General features: G+C 37.6%; 1 protein-coding gene across 1 annotated transcript in view; it reads left to right on the top strand.

Annotated features, from left to right (window-relative positions):
• Positions 1-20,833, top strand: part of LOC150079134 (hemocyte protein-glutamine gamma-glutamyltransferase-like) — a 166,250-nt gene extending 145,417 nt beyond the window's left edge. The window contains exons 13-15 of the mRNA XM_090382484.1: positions 991-1,151; positions 1,543-1,679; positions 20,691-20,833. Coding sequence (XP_090238610.1) covers positions 991-1,151; positions 1,543-1,679; positions 20,691-20,829 — 437 coding nt within the window. The 3' untranslated portion in view covers positions 20,830-20,833. The remainder of the gene's footprint in view (positions 1-990; positions 1,152-1,542; positions 1,680-20,690) is intronic.
• The last annotated feature ends 4,245 nt before the right edge of the window (positions 20,834-25,078 follow it).

The following is a 25,078-nucleotide window of genomic DNA, read 5'->3' as shown; positions in this document are numbered from 1 at the left end:
TGTATGCAATGTTCACTCTCCAGTACATGTTATAATGCGTTAAATCTCTTCACACTACAACTTGTGTGCTATTATTTTTCCCCCTTTCAAATAAAATCGTTTTACGTTCGTTTCAGAAATTACTCTGACAACATTTATAGAGCAAACAGAGGACGGGTAACAACTTTTCCACTGAGAAAAGAGCAGTTGATTAGGCAAAATTTTAATTTAGAAATTGTAAAATCTAAACGGAAATACTTACTCCAATTTTAACACCAAATTTAAAAATTTCAGCTCAAATACGACAGATGGCAAATAGCCAAAATCTAAAAATAAGCGAGATAAATCCCGGTGTCTTTTAATTGAAACACCCTATATCTATATACAGTATTTGTAACTACCGTAGTTCTGATGATTAGTAGTGTTCGCCTGTATACACATAATAAATAAAGTAAATAAACACCACTCGTACTTTTATGATCAGTCTATCATAAAAGTAATTAATTGATCAGTCTACAATTAATTATTTTGATAATGACAAGTATCGAATCGTTAACCGTATTTAGCAGTCACGAGATTTGAACCACGTTTCACTCAAACGCGTATGCATTACATTGAACTTTCGCGATTGACCACTCGACTAATCACCTTCTTCTCACACTGGATGGAAAAGGAGTGGATTCGAAACACATCAGTGAAGTTCGGAAATTTTATGGGCTTTTTTTCACAATGTGACTGAGTTAGTCGGTCTCAGGAGAGGGTCGCATAGTTTTATATCTCGGAAGCTAGTTTTTCGTCCAGAAAACTGGCAAATCGACCACAGAATACACGCAATTTACAGATGCATACTGAGACTCCATTGTTGATTTGGCGCTTAACACACACTTTTCTAACTACCAATAAATTCATGATTCTGAGTATTTCCTTGTATCTCTGATAATGTATTGCTTTATTTATTCATATTCCATGAAGAATTGAATTGTATTTTTTTGTTTCGATGTTTCACTCTAGAGGAAGTATTGGATATTGAGGTAACTCCAGATGATTATTTGGATAAGCTCGTGGATTACTGTAACATGAAAATTTACGCTATTGCTACAGTAAAAGAAACGCAGCAGACATGGACAGAAGAAGATGACTTCGTGATTGAAAAGCCTACTTTGAAGCTGCAGGTGGGATATATCTTTCATATTATCAAAACTATTCTATCATAATACAGTTAATAATTAAACTATTTGCACAATTTTGCAGACTAGGACACATCATAAAAATAATTTCTAATAAGTACTTTCTAAATTAATAGAATCTGATTAAGAAAAACGAATGAAAACTAATGAAACTAAAGGAATGCATGGCTCATGAAAGGCAGGAAAGGATATGAAAGGATAATGAGTGAGTGAGGTCTTGATTTAATCAAATATAACTGAGAACATTTGGCTCCTCTTCAGTAAAAAAAAATAATAATAATTAATAATCAAATATCGTTGAGTTAAAAATTAATTCTCTAGATTATTACTGATTATTTCATACTACATTAGTAATTGCTTCTTCCATATATATCAGGTCGAAAAAGAAGTGAAAGTAGGACAAAAATTTGAACTCTCCATTCACTTCACTAATCCTCTTCAGAGTACCCTAGAGAACTGCACTTTTACCATTGAAGGACCCGGATTAACAGAACCATATAAAGCCGATTTCAGGTAAGATGCAAAACGTTATTTTTGCAGCGCGCGGTTAATTAAAGTTATCGTTGCTGTTTCCACACCACGCTGAAATCGCTTGAAAACACTTCATATTTTGCAGAGGGCCTCTGAACCAGCTGCACACTAACTTGACATTACGTAATTAAATACTCTTGAGTAGTCACAATTTAATGCTACAGATGAGGCTTACCAGTTCTTGTTAACTCTATATATTTTTTTAACATAACCTAAACCAAGTAAAACTGGTCTTAAAACCAACAAAACCGAATTAGTATTAGTAATGGCCGCATGGTGCAAGAAAGCCTATGGCTTATGCTGCACCAGCCAAAAAAAAAAAAAAAACAATGATAAAAACAAACAAAAAAAATAATAATAATTAATAAAAATTTCCTCGGCATGGTCCTGTATTTTTCCAACAAATCGTCAGATCGTGTACGTTTAATATCATTAGTCCTCACATGAATAATAATATTCTCTTTACCCCCTTTAAAATCTCACAATCTGTTGGTGACATCATCAATAGTTGCTCCCGGCAGACATACCCTGGTTCTACTCCACATATCCTTATTACAAAAAATATTCCCCGTTTCCCTGACAATGAAGTCTCCTAAAAAAAACAATGTCTTTTTTAACCAGAGTAGTTTGCACTTGGTTTTTCTCTTTTGAGGCTCGAATCGGGTGTGCATCACTTGGTATATTGCTGGAGTCTTGAGTCTCTGACGAGCTCCCAGATGCATCTCGAGGGCAAGCACCCGTTTTTTCAGGGACTCAAATTGTTCCATCAGTGCACCAAATTGTAATTTAAGATCGGTGCACTCCTTACATCGATCACAAAGAAAAGAATCCCCGGGTGATGTAGGATTAGTCACCAGGTCGACCTTGGAAAACATACCACAGGTTCCACAACCGATTAAATCATTATTCACCGGTAAATCGCCATCGGCTATTTCCGTGTGAGTCACGATACCCTGTGACGTGTTTAAGGCAGATCTAGTAACTAGCATTATAAAATTAAATAAATATCAATGAAAGTTAACTTTAAAAAATTATATCTATAATATTATTTCTAGAATTATATCTATAATAGAATTTCTAGGAATGACAAAAATAAATAAACAAAATAATAATAATAAATTAATTAAAAATATATATAAGCTGACATAAACCTATGCATTTTTCTACTCCTTAAAAATCTAAAATATATTTTTTGTATTTATTGATAATAAGACATGAACTGCTTAAAATAACAGTTTAAAAACCAAGGGGGAAATGAACAGAGTTCATAAACTACATGAGTAATTTTATTTCCAACAGTATTAGAACAGAGATTAAAAAGAGCATTATTATTTATACAGATATATTTCCACTGAAACCTTTGTCCACGACTCAGGCCAGTAAACAAAGAGCAAGCATGATGATATTAACCTTGCTAGCAAATTTTTAACTTCGAATTATATTAGGTGCAAAGCAATGTGCATACTTTGGTTTAGCCTGCGCAGTAGCAGGACTTTCTCAAAAAATGAGTAGCTTCGAAATTAACTAGGCATGTCATGGAAAAGGCCACTGCAAGCAGTTTTCGGGAAGAGTAGTAAATGAGCATCCAGCGATTCAGGAAAGGACTTGTGACAGCTGTTTTGATTTGATTTCATTTCTTAATTAGGAATCCAAACGGAAAACCGCAGTTACTATGGCTACTCTCATAGTGCCGAATATGATTTGAAAGACACACTGCAATTCAAAATTATATTACAGGAATACAAAATGGATAGTGTGTGTGTAAATATATAGTTTCTTGGAAACTCCGTAATTTCACGTTGAGACGATTTATGGGATGGAAAAAAAAACAATAAAATTCCTCCTGTTTCAACAGAAATCGAATTCAGGCTCCTTTCACAAGATGTGCAAGATCAGCGATCATAACCGTTGTTGCATTCGTCTCGCTGCTATGACTGGAATGCAACATATACTCGTATATACTGTAAATAGGGCTTACAATACCGGTCAAAATCTTAATACCGGTATTTTTAATTTATGAAACCGGGATACCGGCATTATTATTATTATTTTTTTTTTTTTTTAATGTAAACCCCAAACACGAGAGGTATTAGAACCTATAGTACTTAGTACCGTGCTTGGGTTGGAGGTTGAGAAGACGAAAGAAGACATTTGTTGACATTGGACTTGAACTTCTGTAGACTGTAATTTTCAGGAAATACGTATGAAGGAAGGTTGTTCCAGAAAACGGCAGTTGAATGAATAAACGAGGAAGATGAAAAGTTGGTTCTGTGAGTTTCAAGTTGGACAGTAAATACCGATATTCCAAAAACAAACGTTTTTCTCAATAAATTTTGATGACAATTGATGACTAAAAAAACAAGTACTGTAATTACTTGAATTCATGTTTTAATGAAACTTTTATTGCAATAATGCAATAATAATAAAAAAGTTATGTTTAAGCTATATGCTTAAACATAACTAAACATAACTAACTAAGCACTACCTGTCGGAATAAAGTGAGCTCTTAAGAAATATAAGCAATCAATAGTATGATCGTTTAAAATGGATCTAATTTTGGTACGTACAGTATTTGATTAGCGGCAGAAAACGCCCTTTCGGATTCTATTCTGGTACTATTGTACTGAGGTAATCGTAGACGATCTCAGTAAATATTTTCTGGGCTTTGAACTTTTTTTAGCAAAAATAGTTAAAAGTATTTCATTAATTTTCGACTCAAGTTCATCTTTTAAAATCTCATTGGAGTCAGGCAATTTCTTATTTTGGAAAGAATTTTCAGAACACCGGTGTTCTGTTCCACGTTGGTGATGCATGGTTGAATTATGTTCATCATTTTCTGAAGGAGAAGGACGTTTTATTAAGTGAAGTATAAATTTCACTATAATATCTTTACTGAGTCTGGAAGGGAGCAAAGAGTGCAGTTAAGGGATCCTTCACATATATAAATGCAAAGAAGAGAAGGACAAATCAGATTGGACGTGGGACAGTATTAGATACCACAACTGAAGTTGTAGATGAACTCAACAGTTACTTTGCATCGATATTTACATAAAAAAAAAACTTTGTGCCAATGAGATATTATGGTATTATGGAAGTGAAGTTGAAAAAAATGTAATTAATGATGTTGAAATTTCAAATGATTATTTAATGAGAATTTTTGAGCCTACAGGCGAGTAAGGATCCTGGGGTTGATGACATATACCCTATAATCTTAAAAGAGGCGGTAAGTGAGTTTATTGAACCATTAAGGCATGGTTCGATGAGAGCATCACTGGACTCAGGAAAGATTCCGTTGGATTGGTGTAAATTGGAACATAAAGGCGGTTCTAGGAGTGTAACGGGAAATTACCGACCGGCCAGTCTAACTTCAGTAGTAGGGAAAATCATGGAGGCAAAGATCAAGGGTTGAATTCAGGATCATTTAGATGGAAATGGAATTCTGTAGGATACACAGCATGGTTTTGTAAATAGAAAATCATGTTTAATTAATCTGGCTATTTTGACAGGGTCATTCAAGAGCTGGACTTTGGGAATAATTTCGACATTGTTTATTTGGATTTCAGCAAAGCATTTGACTTAGTCCCACATAAGTGGTTACTTTATAAGTTGGAGCAGGCTGGTATCATAGGAAAAATCCTTAGATGGATGGCACGATGGCTCGAGCACACCAGGCAGAAGGTTGTGATAAACGGTTATTCCTCAGATTGGGTTAATGTAAGGAGTGGGGTTCCCCAAGGGTCAGTATTGGGACCACTGTTGTTTTTGATTATCTTAAATGACATCTATGAAGGGATGGAGGGCGTGAAGTCTAAACTTGCAGATGATGTAAAGATCAGTAGAGCAGTTAATGATCGCCGCCAAGCAGAGCTTCTTCAGAGTAACCTAGATAGAATTCCGCGATGGTCAAAAAGTTGCAGATATGTTTTAATTGAGCAAAATTCAAGGTCTTACACCTGGCGAACAGTAACCCCAAAATAACTTATACACTTGGTGGAGTTGAACTAAAGTCGGTAGTGGAGGAACTGGACTTTGGAGATACAAATCAGACATGAAGTTGTCCAAGAATTGAGGACAGGTTGCAATGTTGCATGGTGTCTTATCGATGATTTATCGAACATTTTCTAGTAGAGATAACGTCGTCATAATCACATAAAGGTGATTTTATAACCTTCATGTGATTAAATTATAAGCAATTATTTTTTTTTTAATTAGTACCAAAAACCGGTATTTTTTGTATCGATACCAGAAAAAAATGACCAGGATCCCGGTATTGTAAGCCCTAACTGTAAACTACATGCCTGCCATCCACATAAATCATCCCTCCCTTCTTCTACTTTGTTTATTTTAGAGTCTATTAATATTAATCAAAATCTTTAAATAAATTTTATTTTCTATTTATGCTTTGTCTGTACATTTATTTTCATGTATTATACATCATACTGCCGTTACTGCTTGCATTTCCGGCGGTTGAGACCCAACGACGACGACACCGGGATTCTGATTTGTACAGCAATGTCCCTTCTTGATTGAATGTATTACACGGCTATATTTTCTCTCTCTCTCCATCTATTAACTATTTATACTCTTTTTATCTTTCCTCCTTTCTTTTCTCTCTCTTTATTTGTTTATAATTTTACTATATATATATATATATATATATAGAGAGAGAGAGAGAGAGATTGCTTGGGGGGGGGGCACCAGTGGTTTCCCACAACGCCATAAGTACTCTTGCGAAGTATACAGTACTACGTAAAAGCCAGACAAAAAGTAGTGTGTGTGTGTGTGTGTGTCACAAGGGTTCTTTTGTTGTGGTCTGGCTTCCGGCTGAAGGCCCCCTAATTAATGGGACCCAACGTTGCCTGTACACACCGCTAGGAGGTAAGCCAGGCTGCCCATTATTCTCTGGCAGGTCCTGCCACCTAATTGTCTGAGCTTTCAGTGACAGTAAGTGTTAAAAAAAAAAAAAAAAAAAACAGATAGAGAGAGATTGGAGAAAACGGAAGTCAAGTGGGGGGAAATAGTAAGAAATATTGAGGCGTAGAGGAAGGCGTCCGCAAAATTATTAGGTAGGGTAAACTCCACTAGGCAAATGGAGCAAGCGAATAGTGAGTGAATATGAATACGGTTTTAATACAGTGAGACAGCAGTGCAACTAAGACGCGGAACGGTTATGAAAATATGGCGAATACGTAGAACATAAAAGGACACACACTCCGACTAGCGCTAATCAACTGTAGTCAAGAGGGAGTAGTAAAATAAAATATACTGATTATTTATTTATTCTTTCTATATTTTCTATGCTATTAGTTGTAGTTCATTTAACCTCATATCATTACATTAATTTTTACTTAACTCGCTGAGCATTATAAAAAAAAGGCCATTATTATTTAAAAATTGTTTTCTTAACCTACTCTTCTCTAAAAGTGCATTTTATTTTATTTGTATATACAGTATATATATATATATATATATATATATATCATAGTAAAAACAATGTATAAATAGATGAGATAATGGAATAGCGACATACAAGTGAATACACAAATGATGTAATAAAAAATAATAGCAACATACAGTATCCAGAAGTACTAGTAATAATGAACTAATAACAGCACGTGCATCAAGAGTAATAACACAAAACAAGATGTACAAAATGACAAAATAATAATGATAACAAAATACTGATAGTACATAGAGCAATAACGAAATAATAACAGCATGCAATTATTTGCATGCTGTTATTATTAACAACGACAAAAAAACACAATGACAAAAAGACAACAGCAGAACAAGGTTTTTTTTTTTTTTTTCTTTTTATCAGAAAAGGAAAGCCCCTTTTTATATTTTTTTATATTTTTCCTTCCCCACAGCAGAAACAAACACACCAGATGATTGTATGGATTACTGAAGCTGCTAAATTTCGGCCAGTGTCTCTGATGACACTGATAAGACTGACTCGAAACTAGTGGAGAAATGAGAAGCTAAAGTCAGACAGGTTAGCATCCTGGCTAATTCTTGTTTGTTTTATATTTTGACTAAGACCATGAGACAGTTATCTACCCACTAAGATCCCCCCGTCTTCTCAGTCAATAATGGTAGGTACTCCTACGCGTACCTGGCATTATTGGCTGTGAAGATGATCACACTGAAAGAACCTTTCAACAGAGATTCTTGCAAGCGACCCGAATATTGACAGAGCTTGAGAAGCAATGGCGGCATCGTCTTCTTTCATGAAGTAGTTTTAAATCATTGTATAATTGTTATGATAGTGAATGAGAAGCTGGAGAGCAAGAGTAAACAGTATGCCTAACAGAATTCTGCCATGTGGAACACCATCAGGATTATTGAAAAGCTTAGAACCTCACCAAAAGCTGAAGGATTCTTCTCACCAGAACAGATTTTAGAAATGCACGGGTGCCACCCTTGATACGGAAATATTTTTCCCAAACATCAAAAAATAATTACAATTGTGCTGCCCTCGTGGATAGCACACCTGGTAAAAAAGACCTAACTTCGAATCTCTTAATTCCTAGCTTCAATGACGCGAGGAATTTTTATAGGCTATTTTGACAACGTGGCTGAGTTAGTCGGTCTCAGGCGAAGTTAGCATGGTTTTTTCTCCTGTAAATTCTAGTTTTTCCAGCAAACAACAAATCGACCACACTCAATTTATTATATACGGTGTATAATTTATAATAGGCATATTATATACGGTGCGATATGGCCTAAGCTGCCGATGCGCTTAAAATCCTACAGCCAACCAACCAATTACATTGTCAAAAGCTGATTCGATGTCGAGATGAAGTTGGATGCCTAGATGACTGCAAATTCTACCATTTGATTAAATTCTTTGAGAATATTACTTGTAGATTCGAAAATTCATTATAGTAGATTTTTAAAGGCATAAGTATTTGAGGTGGACTGTGAAACAATATTTGTACATGATGGGTAACAGAGAAACGGTTACACGATGTTGTACTCGCAGTAGTAGCTGGAACGTTCGACCAAGACCAGAATGCAGGGATTTTCCGACAGACAGAGATTTCTTGAATGAACACGGATTCCTTGTTGTTCTTATTATGAACTGTGGTGTTTTATGCAGTGAGACACAAGCTGCAAGTGGAAGCGCATTAATAATCGCATAAGGTTGAGGCTTCGAAATGACAATGTACAAGAGATAATCTTATGCAGAGGTGTTTTGAATCATTGATAAGGTTGTACTGGCTGGATGAAACCTGGTTAAAAAGGGCATTGGGGATGTTGAGCTTTTCTTTTTTTTTTTTTAGAATTTGACCAAAGGCTACTTGGATCATGTGGTGTAAGTTTATCGTCACTTTAAACTGAATGTATTCAGTATTCAATTTCCCTGTTTCGGGAAATTGAATACAGAATACATTGAAGGGGCGGAAAACAGTTTTCACCAGACAAATTTCTGCAACCCTCGCCTAAGACTGATTAACTCGGGAATATAAGTTCTCTCCGCCTCGACGAGGAAATATGCGTATCATTTATTTATTATTATTTTATTTCTTTTGTTTTGTTTTTGTATCTCTGAGGAAGAGGACACTGCGCAAGTTCGACTATAGCTTCCACCTGTCGCTCTATTCTGCTAGATTATTGCGTGTTCTATGAAGGTAATAACATTCTGTTCGTTCGCGATCTTTAGATCAGCGCGGCTGCAAAAGCAAACCTCTAGAGTCGGCAGTGATGTTCACCAAGTCATTTACGCAGATTCCAAACAAGAGGGGGGGGTTAATCCTCCTGTTTGGAATATGAGCACTAAAACAAAAACTAGTTAGTAATTAATAATTTATTGATTACTAATTATTAATCAATAAATTAATTACTAATTTCAATTAGTTATTAATAATTAATTGAAGATTAGTTCAATTTTTTATTTTCACTTATTAATAACACCAATTGAAAAAAGTGGATTCAATTATTAAAAACATAAATGTTTAAAATATCATGCAATGCATGCTGTTGTTATTTTTTTTTTTAGGAGCATTAGCAACTAAGGCCATATTGCTCCGGTGCAGTGGTCATTCCCTGACCTTTCCGCATCCTCCGTATTTGGTGGTGACGGGCTCGAACCCCGGTCTAATCAAGAAGTGTGTGCTACGCACTGCTGCTCCTTCCCACCTGGCTACGGAGGCGCCTTGCAATGCATGCATTACCTAACTTGTTTTTTAAAGACTAGAAAAGATGCATTATGTCCATTTTAGTCGTTAACAATTTCGCTGCTTTATTAACGTGGTTTAAGTTTGTACTGAAACATATTTTCAAAATTATTTGAAGATCAGGTAAATAAACAACGATGATAAAGGTTTTATTTAATTAATTAAAAAAAACTTAATTAAAAATCCTAATGGAAAAATAAAATAATTTTATTTAATTTGAGGAACAGAAAACATGGATTCACGTATAAGCTAGGAGGAGACGAGCTAAAAGTGATTAAGACGAAAAAGACTTAAGTGTTATGGTTCAGTCTGACATGAAATTTCCCATCCAGTGCAAACAGGATGGAAAAGCAGTCATGGTATAGACGGTAAATCCTGCCTATAAATAGGTCCTATCTATGATTTATATGGCTTTGCTAAAAGGAGAGGGAAGTTACCATCCCTTTTACAAGACAACTGCTATATACCGCATTTAGAACATTCAGGTCTGGAGACCGCAACTAAAGAGACATGGAGCTTCTTGAGAGGATTCAGAGAAGAGCAACCAGATTAATGACTAGTATAAAGCAATGCACATATGAGGAACTACTTAGAACGTGTGAACGTCTTCAGAGTTTGACAACCAGGCAACTTGGGGAGGGGGAGATCTGACTAAGGTGCATGAGACACTGGAGGAATTGAATAATGTAAAGTAAAATAAACGAGAAAGGTTTGTTCTCTCTCGTAAATGAGACACGAAACAGAAGAAACCGATATAAAATCTCAAGGAACAGAAAATTGGATCTCGTGAATTTCACCTATGGGTAGCGAGTTGCCAAACACTGGAACAAGTGGCCTCCCAACGTGGCGGAAGTAGTAATTCTGACTTAAGTTAGAAGCAGAACTGGATGATTACCATGCGGAATGGAAATACAGTAGAATGAATATTCCGTTTTAGAACATTTTAATTTTTATTACTTTATTTATTTATGTTTGGCTGGTGCAGAAAAAGTTCGCTTCTTTGCATAATTCAGCTTAATAATACTAATTAAGTATCTACATTGCTTAATAATACTAGTTATTAAACAGTGCAGGTGGGCTGCCGGAGCAGGTCATGGAGTTTTGTCAATGATATATAGGAATTTTGCTAGCAGAGACAAGGTGATTATCCCTTTGTATAAGGCAATGGTCAGGCCACACCTTGAGGTCTGGAGGCCTCATTTTAGGCAGGATGTGGAGTTGCTAGAACGAGTACAGAGAAGGACAACAAAATCAGGCCTGACGTAGGCGAGTGGTCAGGAACGTGAGTGAAATAGTACGCGCTCTTTGTGCACCGGGGTTCAAGCCCGTGACTACTAAATACGATTAACATTTGTATTGATGATTTACTGTGAACTCCACTGACATGGTGGTCGTGCAGGAGTATAAACAAGAACATATATATTTATAAGATTGGTGAGAGGAACAACGGGGTGCGCTTACGAAGAAAGGCTTAAGTTTTGCAGGTTGCAGCATCTGGAGACTAGGCACCTGAAAGGTGTATAAGGCCTTGAATGGTTTGTGCAGGCTCAATGCTGACGGGATACTTCCGCTTGCTCAGATTAAGAACCTGAGGGGACATAGATTCGAATTGAGGAAAGACAGTTGTAGAACAGATTTGTGGAAGTTTGCCTTTAGTCAGCGGGTAGTTGATTGCTGGAACAGACTTCCATCTGTTGTGGAAGTTGATAGCTTAAATAAATTTAAGGCTGAACTAGACAAACATTTGGAGTGACCGGATGGGTGAAACGGGAAGGGTTTTTTTTTTTTTCGGCTGATGCTATATAAGCTTGCTTTCTTGCATCATATGCCTCAGCTAATGCTAATACTAAATTTGTTTGCGGCTGGTTAAGAGTTTCTTCACAATACAGTATAAGAATTTCTCAATTTATTTCTTTAAATTTACTCGAAAATAAACTCGAAGAAAATTACTTCAAGGATTTTGGGTTGCTTTTATAAGGTGTAAAATACCAAAAAAATTTTGGTATTTTACACTTACTTGGCCCACTTTCGTGCAGAGAATGTTATTACACTACATTTAAGAAGCAAATGCTAAAAGTAGTGCCTAATGCAGTCGTTTTCACCCTTTTATCAATGTAGCTCCCCCTCCGAATTAAGAGCATTTCGCAATCTCGCGATACCCCTTCAGCCTTTCATAATCTTGCTGCACTCCTTTCATAAGCTGAAATGTTTATACTCCGGCACGACCACCAGGTCAGTGGAGTTTCCAATAAATCATCAATACAAATGTTAATCATATTTAGCAGTCACGGGCTCGAACCCCGGTCCACTCAAAGAGCGGCTGCTACTGCACTCTCGCTCCTGACCACGCGCAGTATCCCAGATGACAATAACCGACTTGAAGTCGGACATCCGGGGCTCGGAATGCACAGGAAAGCCGTTCTGGTTCTCATGTCAATCCAGTATTAAAGTGTGTGTGTAAAGTGTGTTTAGGGTCAAACGGCACCAGGGGTTTCCCCCATCTCCGCGTAGTTTACATTGTGGTGTGATACAGTTCACTGTAAAGGCCAGAGATTTAAAAGTATATGGATCTTGAGGTGTGTGATGTTGTGTACCGTTGTTCTTCTGGCCATTTAGCCGCCGGACCCCAGCTGAGGCCCGACGTTGCCCACACTTCGCCCCGTGGAGGCAGACCAGGTACACTAGTATTACAGTTATTTACTGTGGCAGGCCCTGCCACCTAGTTTCCTGAGATTTCAGTGGCAAGGACCTTAAAAAAAAAAAAAAAAAAACCGTTTGCGTGGGTTGATCACTAGATTGAAAGACCGAAATGTGAGCGAACTTAATTTGGAGCTATTAAATTTTGACCTGTGGGATATACGCTGGCGAGCAGGTAGAGAGGGAGAGGAGACTGAAGACTGGGGGGGGGGGAGAAAGACAGAAGAAATGGGGTCGATAGAGGAGGCGACCCCATTATAAGTCAGTGGGGCATGCCCATGCCCCACCAGGAGGAAATCTGGGTTGGCGAGTAGGGGAGAAGGCAGGAGGGAAAAACCTCCTGTCTCCTCCCCTACCGCCGAGGGAGGGGGAAAGAAAGATGGGTCCAGCAAGAGCGCCGGCACCGATTGCCATTATGGCTGGCATATGCAGAAAGCTCTGCGGTCTCATTGGGCTGGTTGGAATTCAGCTGAATAGAAAGTCACTCGTGAGGCTGTGTCCTGTCCGAAGGAGGTCCACATATCATTTCATGGTTGTTGTTGTGGTGGTGGATGCGGGAGAGTCCGCCTTCTTGTGAAGAGGTCTTGCGCATATTGAGTGAAGGCACTATAAGTATCTTTTTCAGTTAGTATCAGATATTCCTGGTCTCTTGGCATTATTTGGGTGGTGGTTATAAATCGGCAGCGGAGATCCTCGTACAGTGGGCAGTCGTACATCAAGTGCCCTCATGTCTCGCGTAGTCCGCAGTGGCATAGGGGGGTGTCATTCAATCCGAATCCATGGAGTTTTCCTCTTATGGCGCCATGGCCGGTCAACAGGTAGGTGGCGAGTAGTCCAGGAGAAAGCCAAGGTGGATAGTTTGGGTACACCAGTTGTAGATCAGGAATAAATTTTTTAGTTATTTCACCTTTGGTTGATGTTTGCCAGCTCTGGTTGAGACGTGTGAGGAGACGTTTGCGTTCCAATTTGTGGCCAGTTTCAGTGTCCAAAGTGAAGTTCAGATGGTTAGCCTCACGTCCCTTGGAGAGTTGATATATTAGGCCGCAGAAGACTATTTCAAGGTCTAGGGGAAGAGTCCCTGTCAGGGCCTGGAGGGCGTGTGTGCTTACAGTATTGCAGGCTCTTGTTATTATTTTTTTTATTTTTTATTTTTTTTTATTTTATTTTATTAATAAAAAGATACACAACAGGTAACCATTAACAGTGTATCTGAGATCAGATCAATAAACATAATAACAATAATGTGAAATCCTACAGGACGATAAACATTGATACAAATTCAAACAATAAAGCATATGTACAAAAGAGGATTGTATTAAGTTAAGTTACCGGTAAAACAAGTAATAATTAATCCGTTAGAGAATAGAAAAATAATATAACAAATAATAAGCTACAATAATTAGATGTGAGCTAGTCACTTTGCAGTTTAAGTGAAGAGGCAAACTTGTGGATGGAGTTCATCAGTGATTGGGAGTTGTCAAAGAAGTCAATGCGAGAGTCATTTGCTGATTTGCTGATTCTGTTCAGTGGACTGAACTTCATTAAGTCCGTGTTGGCAGAGTCAAGGCGAAACGGTGTAAGGTTCCTGACTTGTCTACAGGGAGCATTGAAGTTTATTTTACTTAGGATATCAGATGCTTCATAAATTCCAGTGATTACTTTGGCTAGGAGGGCGATGTCAGCAGTAACTCTTCTAGTGCACAGAGGCCTTAGATGAAAGTAATCACACAGCGATTCATAATACACTGAGTGATAGAATAGAGGATTGCGGTACGTAAGGTAACGGATAAAGTTTTTTTGGACTGCTTCAATTTTGTTAGTTAAAGTCTTTGTGTGAGGATTCCAGATGGGTGAACTGAATTCAAGGATTGGCAGTACAATAGTTTTATAAAGGATAACCGCATATCTGTAGTTTTTGAACTTGTATGTGTTCCGTTTGATGAATCCCAGTGTTTTGAATGCTTTGCTGGTGATTTTAAGGACATGGGCATCGAATTTAGCACTGCTAGAAAAGAGAATCCCTAAGTCGTTAACTTGGTCACACCTTTCGATGATCACAGAGTTAATACTATACTCCGTATTCATTAGTTGTGGAGATCTGCAAGATGAGAAAGAGATAACTTTGCACTTCGAGGGGTTAGCAGACAAGCCATTCAGAGATAGCCACAGAGAGAATTTATTGAGAGCACATTGAAGTTGTTGAGAATCGGTAGTCTCCTTCACTGCTGAGTAGATCTTAAGATCATCTGCATAGAGAGCAACTTGAACATTGGAGGTGTAGATGAAAGAAGGAAGATCATTTACGAAAACAATGAAGAGAAGAGGACCTAAGGGAGAGCCTTGTGGTACTCCGCTTAGTGGTATAAAACAGTCTGAGTTCACTTGATCGATGATAACGCTCAAGGAACGATGCGTAATATAGCTGCGTAGCCATGAGAGCAAAGGGTCACGGATGCCATACAGCTTAAGTTTTTCCAGAAGTTGTTCGTGCGGGACGTTATCAAATGCCTTAGATATGTCTGTGTAGACTGCATCAACTTGTAGGTGGTTATCAAGAGCTTCAGAGGTGTATTGCCAGAAAGGAAGTAAATTTGTGACTACTGACTTGCCACTGCAGAAACCATGTTGATTCTGATCGATAAAAGGCTTGAAGAATTCGAAGAGATGTTTGTGCACTGCTGTGTCGAAGAGTTTAGCCAGGCTGTTTTGCAAGGTTATGGGTCTGTAATCGCATACGTCATTTTTATCACCTTTTTTGAAAATAGGAACTATATTGACCTGCTTAAAGTGATTAGGATACTTCCCCAGCCTGAGAGACAGGTTGAAGATCCGCAGTATGAGGGGTTTCAATGTAGTGACAGTCCTTTTCCAAAATAGGCCTGGAATGTCATCTGGGCCTCTAGTATAGTCATTTTTCATGCTTTTTAATGCCGAGTTTAAATCTTCATCAGTGATAAAGAGATTAATGAGGATATCATCTTTAACAGGTGTGAAGTCAGGAAATGAGGCAGGTCTCAATGTATCATTTGTTTGAATTCTAGAAAAGTGTTTGGCAAACTCTTGAGCAATACTGAATTCGTCAGATAAGAGAATTCCATCTGCGTTTCGGAGTTGTAACTTTCTACTGGTTATGTTCTTATGCTTCATGAAATTCCAGAATGGTTTGATATCTCTGTGAGTAAGCAGACTATCCTGAACTGACTCTGTATACATGTTGTAGGAGTTTAATATGAGAGTTTTCACTTCTTTGCGGAGTTGGCTGAATATTTCATAGTATTGACTGTCACCTGTTTGCTTATATTTGTTTCTGTAGAATTCTTTGGATTTAATTTTACGTATTAGTTCACTATTATACCAGTGCGGGTAGGTAGAGCGTGCGGTAAGATGGGATTGAGGAACAATGTCAGATATAACTGAATGGACACAGTTAATCATGTTGTTGGTGAGTACATCGATGTCATCCATAGCGTCAGCGAGCTGCTTGTCTACGTTTCTTAGAGCTAGGTTGAGCAGAGGCCAGTCAGCCTTTCTGAAATTGAATCGAGGAGTACGGGAGCTGCATTTGAAGTTATGAGGAGTCACTGTGATGTCAAAAGTAATTGGTGAATGATCCGAGTGAAATATGGGGTTGTCGGTGTGAACATCTATATGAGTAGAGGAAAATATTAGGTCGAGGTAGGCATTTTCTCTGGTTGGAAAGTTGCAAATTTGTTCCAGACCATAGCTGTGAAGCATATTAAAGAGAGCCCTAGTCTGCAGTGATGGAGAAGAAGATTCTAAATTGGCCATTTGACAGTTAAAGTCACCCAAAACCATTGCTATGTCGGCAGATTGAATTAGTGGGAAGATTGATTCCAGCGAGCTTTCTAAGTACTGGAGCTCTATATTAGTTAAGGGAGGTGGAAAATAAAGCAATACTATTAAAACCTTTAACTTGCCAAGATGAAGAAGGCAGTATACTGATTCAATATTTGTGAAATTTGATGCAGTTTCACAGAGTATATGGTTAGAATGTATAATAGCTACTCCGCCTCCACGAGATCCTCTGTCCTTTCTATGGATTGTATATTGTCCATCTATAATTTCCTGATCATCAATATTTATGGAGAGCCAGGTTTCAGTGAGCAGGTAAATGTCGTAAATATGTGAGCCTTGGATTGCTCTGAAGTGGTTTAGGTTGCTAATTATACTCCTGCAATTCTGAAGGTAAACACTGAACAGTTGGGATCTGGGGATTCTATGACGAGAGGAGAACGTAGTATGTGTAGATAGCAGGGTATCTGGTTGCTATGCCGGTGGAGAGGAGATTTTGGACTCCCTTGATGGTCTGTCCGTGAAGCGTTTTACTAGAGCCCCTGATAAAAGGGATCTTAGATTCAACACTTTTTCTGTTTGTGATGGAAGGCATGTTATTATAAAAGATGAGTAGGCGGGACATCGTGTCTTCAGAGAACGGACATCTACTCCGAAACCATATTCTTCTTTAATTAGGTTGATAAGATCTTCAGATTTAGTGGAGGGTCCAAGTCTAGAAAGAAAAATTCGGTCTTTTGTGGGAATAATTGTGATATTATACTTGTGTTTGAGTAACTGAGATTTTTCTGCAGTAGTTACATTCTGTGTTTGATGAGTTATGGCTGGAAGCTTGGAGAAAGTACCTTGAGATATAGATGCTTTAATATTTTCTGACGGTTTGTTCTGTTTTGATCTTTGGTGCGATATTTGAGACTGGCAATCAGAAACAGGTTTACTCACTGTGGCGGCAGATCTACAGACAGGTTTGCAGACCTCATTAGATGTGGCAGCAGTTATTTTTGCATATGTTGCCTTAACTGATGTTGAAGAGGATTCCGCTTGGTGACTCTGAGCTTGTGAAATAGAAGTACAGACAGAACTGTTCCGCAGAGGAGAGTAGGTGGGAGGAGTGGTTCTATTTACATCAGAAGAATCATCTAACAGAGTCTGTTTGGCAATAAATTGCTCAGTTGAATGACTTGAATCATGAATGTTAGCAGGCTTGGGCAAGTTAATATTTGCAGCAGTAGAACTATTGAGGCCGGTGGAAGGTGAAGATCTGGTCTCAGTACTGAGGGCATCGTCAGTTAATGAAGAATTCGTATTCACTTTGAGCCCATTGGTGTCGAGAGTAGGTTCAGAATTCTTCCTAGCTTCCCTTAAGTGGCAAGACATAACTGATGTGAGATTTTTAATTTGGGCGTTAATGTCAGAAATTTCAGCCTGTTGATTAGCTAATATTGTTTTTATACCACAAATCTCCGTGTATAGCTCGCTGTTTCCTTCATTGAGTGTATTAGAATCCAAGAGAATTTCAGAGTTTGCAGTATGAGGTGCACTGATTAGATGAGTTTGAATGAGGATTTTCTGCATAGTGTTAAAGAGTAGTTCCTGGAATTCAGTTGATTGCAGAATACCAAAGGTTGGATTCAGAGTTTCCGTAGGGAAGGAGTTAGCGCTGAGATCTTCTGACAGCACAGATGTTTGAGTTGATGCATCTGAGATTTGATGCGACAACAAAGAAGGATTAGAGGCTTCATCCATGTACGATTCAGAGTCGGTATTTCTAGTTATTGGCATGATATTTGTCTCAAATGTACTAGAGTACGGCATTTCAACTTTGTTAGCCGAAGAGGAGGAAAGTGACTCAGGTTCCGTGCTGTTTGGCGTTGCAACAGTTATAGGGCTTTTCTGAGAATTTCTGAGTCGACATCTATCACAACAGAATGATTTCCGCCGACTTTTATTTAATTTTTTCAGGTCAGAATGTGTACAGTCATTGCATATTAATTGTTTGCACTCAATACATTGGACAATGGGGTCAGAGCTGGTCCCACAGATGGTGCAGACGTTAGAATTTTGACAGGAGGTAGTATTTGTCATATTGAATTCAGTTACTGTAGTTTTACTAGATAATTTAATATCACCACAGTTGTGGTTTAGCAAGCAATAGGCACTGTGACCAGCCGGTCGCCTTAGTTGCCCTGCAGTGAAATCCACAGGGAGCAGGGGACTAAGTAGGGAGGGAAGAACAGAGCGGCTAGGAAAAACTCTAATGCCTGGTCAAGGTCAAGTGTCTGTTGGACACATGTATAAGTTGAACTACAAGATAATGGCTGAAAGCGCTTGTATGGAGTAGCGGAATGAACATGCAGAAATTCATTTAATACTTATCTGTTGTCCGTTCAAATAATACAGTACTTGCACCTGGCAGTCCAAGGGCCTATCCTTATGTGGTGGCACTAATAGGAACTTAATACTTTAAATAAAAAACACACAAAACAAGAAAAGTTTACGGAGCATATCATACAGACAGCCGGACACAATCATCCCCCTAGCGGAAAAAAAAAAAAAAAGATTATAAGTAATATATACCGTTGCGTGGTGTCCAGTTTTCTTCTGTTGACGGCCGTGGTAGCCTTCCGGTACCACACGCCAGCGGCATACGTTATGGCAGGCAGGAATACGGCTTTATAGAATAGCTTGAGGGTTCTCCTCCGCAGGCCCCAATCCTTGCGGGAGACCCTCATGAACAGAGCAGAGTATCTTCTGATCTTTTTCTGTATGTAGGTCAGATGAGGGGTGAATGAGAGGTTATTATCTAGGACAACCCCGAGGTGTTTTAGTTCCTTTGTCAGCTTAATTGTAGTTCCTTGAATGCGGATTTGTGGTGGTCTCCTGATGTCCAGGTTACCTTTTAACAGTATTGAGCTGGTCTTGGTTGAGGATATGCAGAGATTGTTTTCGTCGGTCCACTTCTGTAGGGTGTCAATGGCGCGAGTAGCAGAAGTTTCTAGCCTGGCTCTGCTGTCCTCTCGCAGTACCAGGGTCAGGTCGTCCGCGTATGCCTGAGTTGCCACACGACCTAGGTCTAGATTTAGAAAACCGTCGAGAACCATGTTCCAGAAGAGCGGGCCCAAGATTGAGCCCTGTGGGCAGCCTCTGAAGATCTGTCTGGAAATAGAATGATATGGAGTTTCTACAACAACCATTCTGTTGTCAAAATATGTTTTGACGCATTGGTATAGGTTGGCCGGGATGTTGGCCTTCCGGAGCCTGCCGAGGACGCTTGGCCACCACAGGGTATCAAATGCCCCGGCAAAATCTATTGCGATTACAAGTAGATATTTATCGTTTGTTGTTTCAGCAGCTCTGGTAATGTTTTCCAAGGCATCCAGAGTGGAGCAGCCCCTCCTAAAGCCAATTTGATTCTATGATTGTAGGCCTGCAGCCATGTAGCAAGTTTCGATTCTAACTTTGAGGAGGTGTTCAAAGAGTTTACTTAGTACAGAGAGAAGGGCTATTGGTCGGTATGACTCCGGAAGGTCCTGTTGCTTGTTTGGACTTTTCAGGATTAAGCGCAATTTGGCAGTCCTCCAAGCTTGTGGAAAGCATCCCTCATTAAGGCAGTGATTAAAGAGGGTGAGTATTACCTCTGGAATTGTCTCGATGGTCTTCTTGACGATTTCAGGCTCCGTCAATCCAGTATTGTCACGTTTACCTAATTATTAAAAATAAGGTATTAACGAACCCCGGATGTTCAACTTCAAGTCAGTTATTGTCAACTGAGGTACCGCGAGCTTACGAAAGGGGCGCAACAAGATTATAAAAGATTAAAAAAGAGGTGTTGCGAAATTACGAAATACCCTTAACTACCAAGGGAGAGAGCCTCCAGTGATAAATTCGCAAAATTTTCCAATTCGAGCCCTGCTTATACCCTTATCTCTCAAGTAGCATTGTGCGTATTAAGCAACATTCTCCCCAAACCGCCTAGAAAAGGCCCAGGTTCGAATCCCGTCAATAACGCAAGTAATGGGATTTTTTTTAACAACGTGGTTGATTTAGTCGGTCTCAGTATTTCACTTCAGACATCAATGTAGTTAGTACACATTGATGTGCTAACTCATCAATGCAATTAGCACACGTTTGAAAACTAATCGGTTTTACTTACTCTCAAGTAAATTTCTTTTTTCATTATTACATTAAGAACCGTTGTATTATATGCACTGAAACATGCTCATGTCTGGCTTAAACGTTATCTTTCAAGCTTAACGTGCATTTCATCCATAAATTGTTACCATTCTTTGCGGTTTCATTACAGAGACATTCAACCTGGTGAAAACGTTATCCACAAGGAACGGCTAGTCCCAAAAAAATCAGGACCTAGGAAAATTGTTGTTGCATTTAATTCTCGCCAGCTCGTGGACATCCTGGGATCGATAAACATCGAAGTGAAATAGAATACAGAAGAAATAGCTTTAGTTACATAGATATCCAGGATTTCGACTTTGTATGTATATGTGTTTTGTTGTACAATGTAAATATTAATACAGAAAATATTTTTAGAAAAAATTTTTATAAATGTTAAGTTTTAGTAGCTTTAACTTATGAGAGTGAATGCATATTCTCATATTACACTTCCATAAAATATCTGCGAGCTTTAACAAAAAAAAAAAAAAGTTGATATTAAATAAAAATAAGAAAGTAAGGAAGGTTTCATTTGTTTACAAATTGTACCGAGAAATGTATTTCCGTAACTGGCTAATAAAAGTCGACAGGAGAGGGGGGAGGGGGCAGAGTTAAAATTTTTTTAGAACAGTTCAAGCTATACTGTACTACTGGAATTAAACGTTTCACACTGTAGGATAAAAAAACTCCAGGATTGAATTTGTTAAAAAAAAATTAACTGAACTTCGAATTAAAATAAAATAAATATTTTATTTTATAGAATGTCAAGAATTTTTTATATTTTATATTTGTTGGCATTTTTGTTGCACATATGCAAAGGTAATTAATTTCGCGTCGCCGGTTTTTAAAATGTCACTTTTTGAAAAATCTATAAAACTTTGCTTTTTGTTGAAGAAATCAAACTCGCAAACCCAGAAATGATTGCTTTACCAAGAAGCGAGATATTTAAAAAGGTATCTCAAACGCTTCAAAGATGGATAAGAAATCATAATGGTACTGCTATTTAGATTCAGGAGCTTTTCAAGGCTGTCAAGAGCTTTTCCACAGCTTCACAAAAGTGAGATGATCGAACTCACTTTTTCTTTTTTTTTTTTCATCTTATTTGAATATTCTCACACTCAGAACTCCTATGAGTAATTGTTAAAATGCCAAGTTTGGCATGGGAGCATCTGCTATATTTCGAGTTTCCTTGGGCACTGGTCAGTTCCCCGAACAAGGACCACTGCACATCAATTCCTTCTTATTTCATTATTATGAAAGAACCGATACTGTTAATGACATTAAGAAGTACTGGAAACTTCGCATACACGAAGTTTCCAGTACTTCTTAATGTCACAATACTATTGCCACACAATATTACCACAATACTATTGTGGTAATATTGTGTTTGTGTAGGTGCGCGCGTGTGCTTTGCTAAATCGATTCGTTTCAATTTGGTTCAAAAAACTTGTTCTCTGAATAGCGCTATTAAATGACGAATTGGTTGTCCAAATACGATAATATTTAAGTTAAAATTAAATAATATTTAAGTGAACTTAAATATAATCTTTAAATTAAATAATATTTTGAACTTCCGGCTTCTGAAACCTCAGCTGACAACTTATCTATAAATTCTGTTTAGAGCCAGAAGATTGGGCCTAACTAAAGAAAACATGCTTTGATCTTAGGAATTCATGATAGTTAGCTGGCCACCAAACTAAGCCCACAATTTACCAAAGTTATTTGGTAAACTGAAACAAATACTTTTAAAAACCTAAATGAAATGAAACAAATTTTAGAAATGAAACAAATATACTGTACTTTTAAAAACCTAAATCTGAATATAAAATACTTAACGACAATATTCGTCACCAATATTGTGGTACTATTGATCAATTCATCATCCATCAAACTGTTTTGACATTCACAATGTTTTGTACTTGTTCTCTGTACTTGTCTCTCATTGATCTTTTATAATTGCGGAGTTGGGGAAAACCCCAGTGCCACTTGACAAGAAACGATGTGATCTTTTATAACTGTGAATCGAAAAGGCAGGTGGTCTTTACTACTTTATTGACAAGGGTTATGTTTTGGCTCGTATATCTAGACTATCGCGGCGCGGTAGATCAGCAGCGCGGTTAGAAAAGCTGTTATCGCATATATTTATTCTTTTAAAATAAATCTTTAATTAATTTTTAATAAACTTTAAGTTCTCTTATTAATCTTTATTGCTTCTTAAACTCTGAGAGACAGTATCATGAAAAAACCTGTAGAAAAAAAATCTTTTTTATGGATAACTTGAACAAGTATGGCAGACTATTCTCAGATGTTTATTACAGCAATATTCGTTAACGAAACTCTGAAGGAAAAAGGATCAAATCGAGTGAAAAAGACACATTCTTCCATTGTAAATCCGGAAAGTTCGCAGATATGGATATGTCGCCTTTATAGGTCAACTCGCGCCGCATGTGTTCAATTTTAAAATTGACTACAAATTATCATTAAGCCGTTACAAGTTAAAGTTTATTTATTGAAATGAAACAAATACTTTTAAAAACCTAAATCTGAATATAAATCTATTAATTTTCGTTCCCTTTTGAATTACCTTCGCAGCTGCGAAGGCTTTTTCGAAAAAAATTTCGAAGGCTTCATTTGTTTTTACCAAATGTTGTTTTCATTATTATTATTTATTTATTTATTTATTCTGTTTGCCATTTTACCTCTACGACATAGTTATTGATTTCTCACCTCATATGAATGTAAGAGGTAATAATATATATTGAATTAAAAATGGAGTGTTAATCTCTTTGTTCAGATAATTCAAGGTTAGTTGAAGATGTTTAATATTATTTTTGATATATAGTGTTATCGTCAATTATTGTATTTTCCAAATCATAATAAAAAAAATAAATAAATTATAGTCGTTTCGGCTAACCTTATTTTGTTATTGGAAAACAACAATACACGTATTTATAAATAATAACCTTATTTTGAAATGCAGGACCCACTGACAAGTTAATCGGTTTCAGGTCGTAACAATGAAATGTGGCAGTAGTCAGATTGATGAAAGAAGAAAATTTCAGTGCAACTACATGCAAATTATTAGAGCAGAAATAATTTTATCTAATTATAATAACGGCAAAACTGCACACAATGCAGTTTTAAGAAGGTAGTCAAAACTCCTCTCCAATTGAGAATATACAAATATGAATATTCCACAAATTCAACTCTTTCCAACAAGTACTTTTGAAAGACTCAAATAATTATTAATTAATTAATTAATTCAATTAATTATTAACCGCTCGAAGTTTTTTTTAACCTAAAATCATCTTCACAAATCTATGCAGGGGTTATAAGTACACGCCGAACCAGTTGTTGAAAACCATGAGTTGGCAACTTTTCAGATAGGTTAGGTTGTTATTGTTGGGAAGAGGTGACGAACCCATGGCACGCATATAATTTTTTTGGGCGCGGGGAATTCAGATGTACTGACGAAATTGTGTCTGTTTGTCTATGAGTCTGCGCGGTAGCACCGTGGTATCGTCACCATCATTCCAACACCAGATGGAAAAGGCTTGGGTCCAATCCCGTTGATGACGCGAGGAACTTTAATGGGTTTTTTTCACTCCGTGGCTGAGTTATTCGGTCTCAGGCGTAGATAGAAAGGTCTTCCCTCCAGAAACTGGTGTTTTTTTGTCTATCCCGCAACCATCCTTCCTCAATTTATGTATACCCCCTCATGTATGTATATAATATAAAATAATTTATTGCCATCAAATAAAGGGCAATACCCGACACAGTCAAGCTAGAGGGTTCACATAATTTGTGATAATAATAAAATACAAAATAGGTAAATGTGGCTTTCACAAAGTAATAAAATAAAATAAAAATGTAACACACTCAACGAAAGTTGGGCTTGTTACAAAAAACTTTAGTCTAAGCGAGAGAAAAAATTCCATCAGCAATCAGCTTACTCAATCAGTTCAGAGACTTAAACACCTTAATCCTCCTAGCAGGTGCTGCAATTTTGCAGAAATGACGACTATCTCGGTAAGAGCACCTTTCCCCCCCCCCTCACTAACATCATTGCTCTTCTCTGCATCCATTCAAACAGATCCACGTCCTTCCTAAAATGAGAATTCCAGCCCTGTATGTAGTACTCAAGATGTAGCTAGTCTTATACAACAAGGCAATCACCTCCTTATCTCAGCTGGCAAAATTCCTGCATATAATTAACACAACCCCATCAGCTACCCTGAGTGTGGTATCACACTGCTGGTAGGTTACTGTGTAACTACTGATACCCATATGCAGTACCTCAGCACACCTAAGTTTTCTAGATATTGTTGCAGTAGCGTACCCTCGTTACTGTCATTAACTACACTGCCAACCTTCATATCATCTATAAACTTGGACATGAAGCCTGATATGCCTTCATCAATATCATTAATAAATATAGAAAACAACACTGGGCCGAGCACTGAACTCCGGAGAAATCCACTAATAACAGCAGTCCAAGAGCAGTATCCATTCACTATGTCT

Source organism: Mastigoproctus giganteus, chromosome 10 (genome assembly GCF_048544385.1).
Source record: "Mastigoproctus giganteus isolate SK-2022 chromosome 10, ASM4854438v1, whole genome shotgun sequence".
NCBI lineage: Eukaryota > Metazoa > Arthropoda > Arachnida > Uropygi > Thelyphonidae > Mastigoproctus > Mastigoproctus giganteus.
The sequence above is the reverse complement of the archived record's forward strand: the minus strand, read 5'-3'. Positions and strand labels throughout refer to the sequence as shown.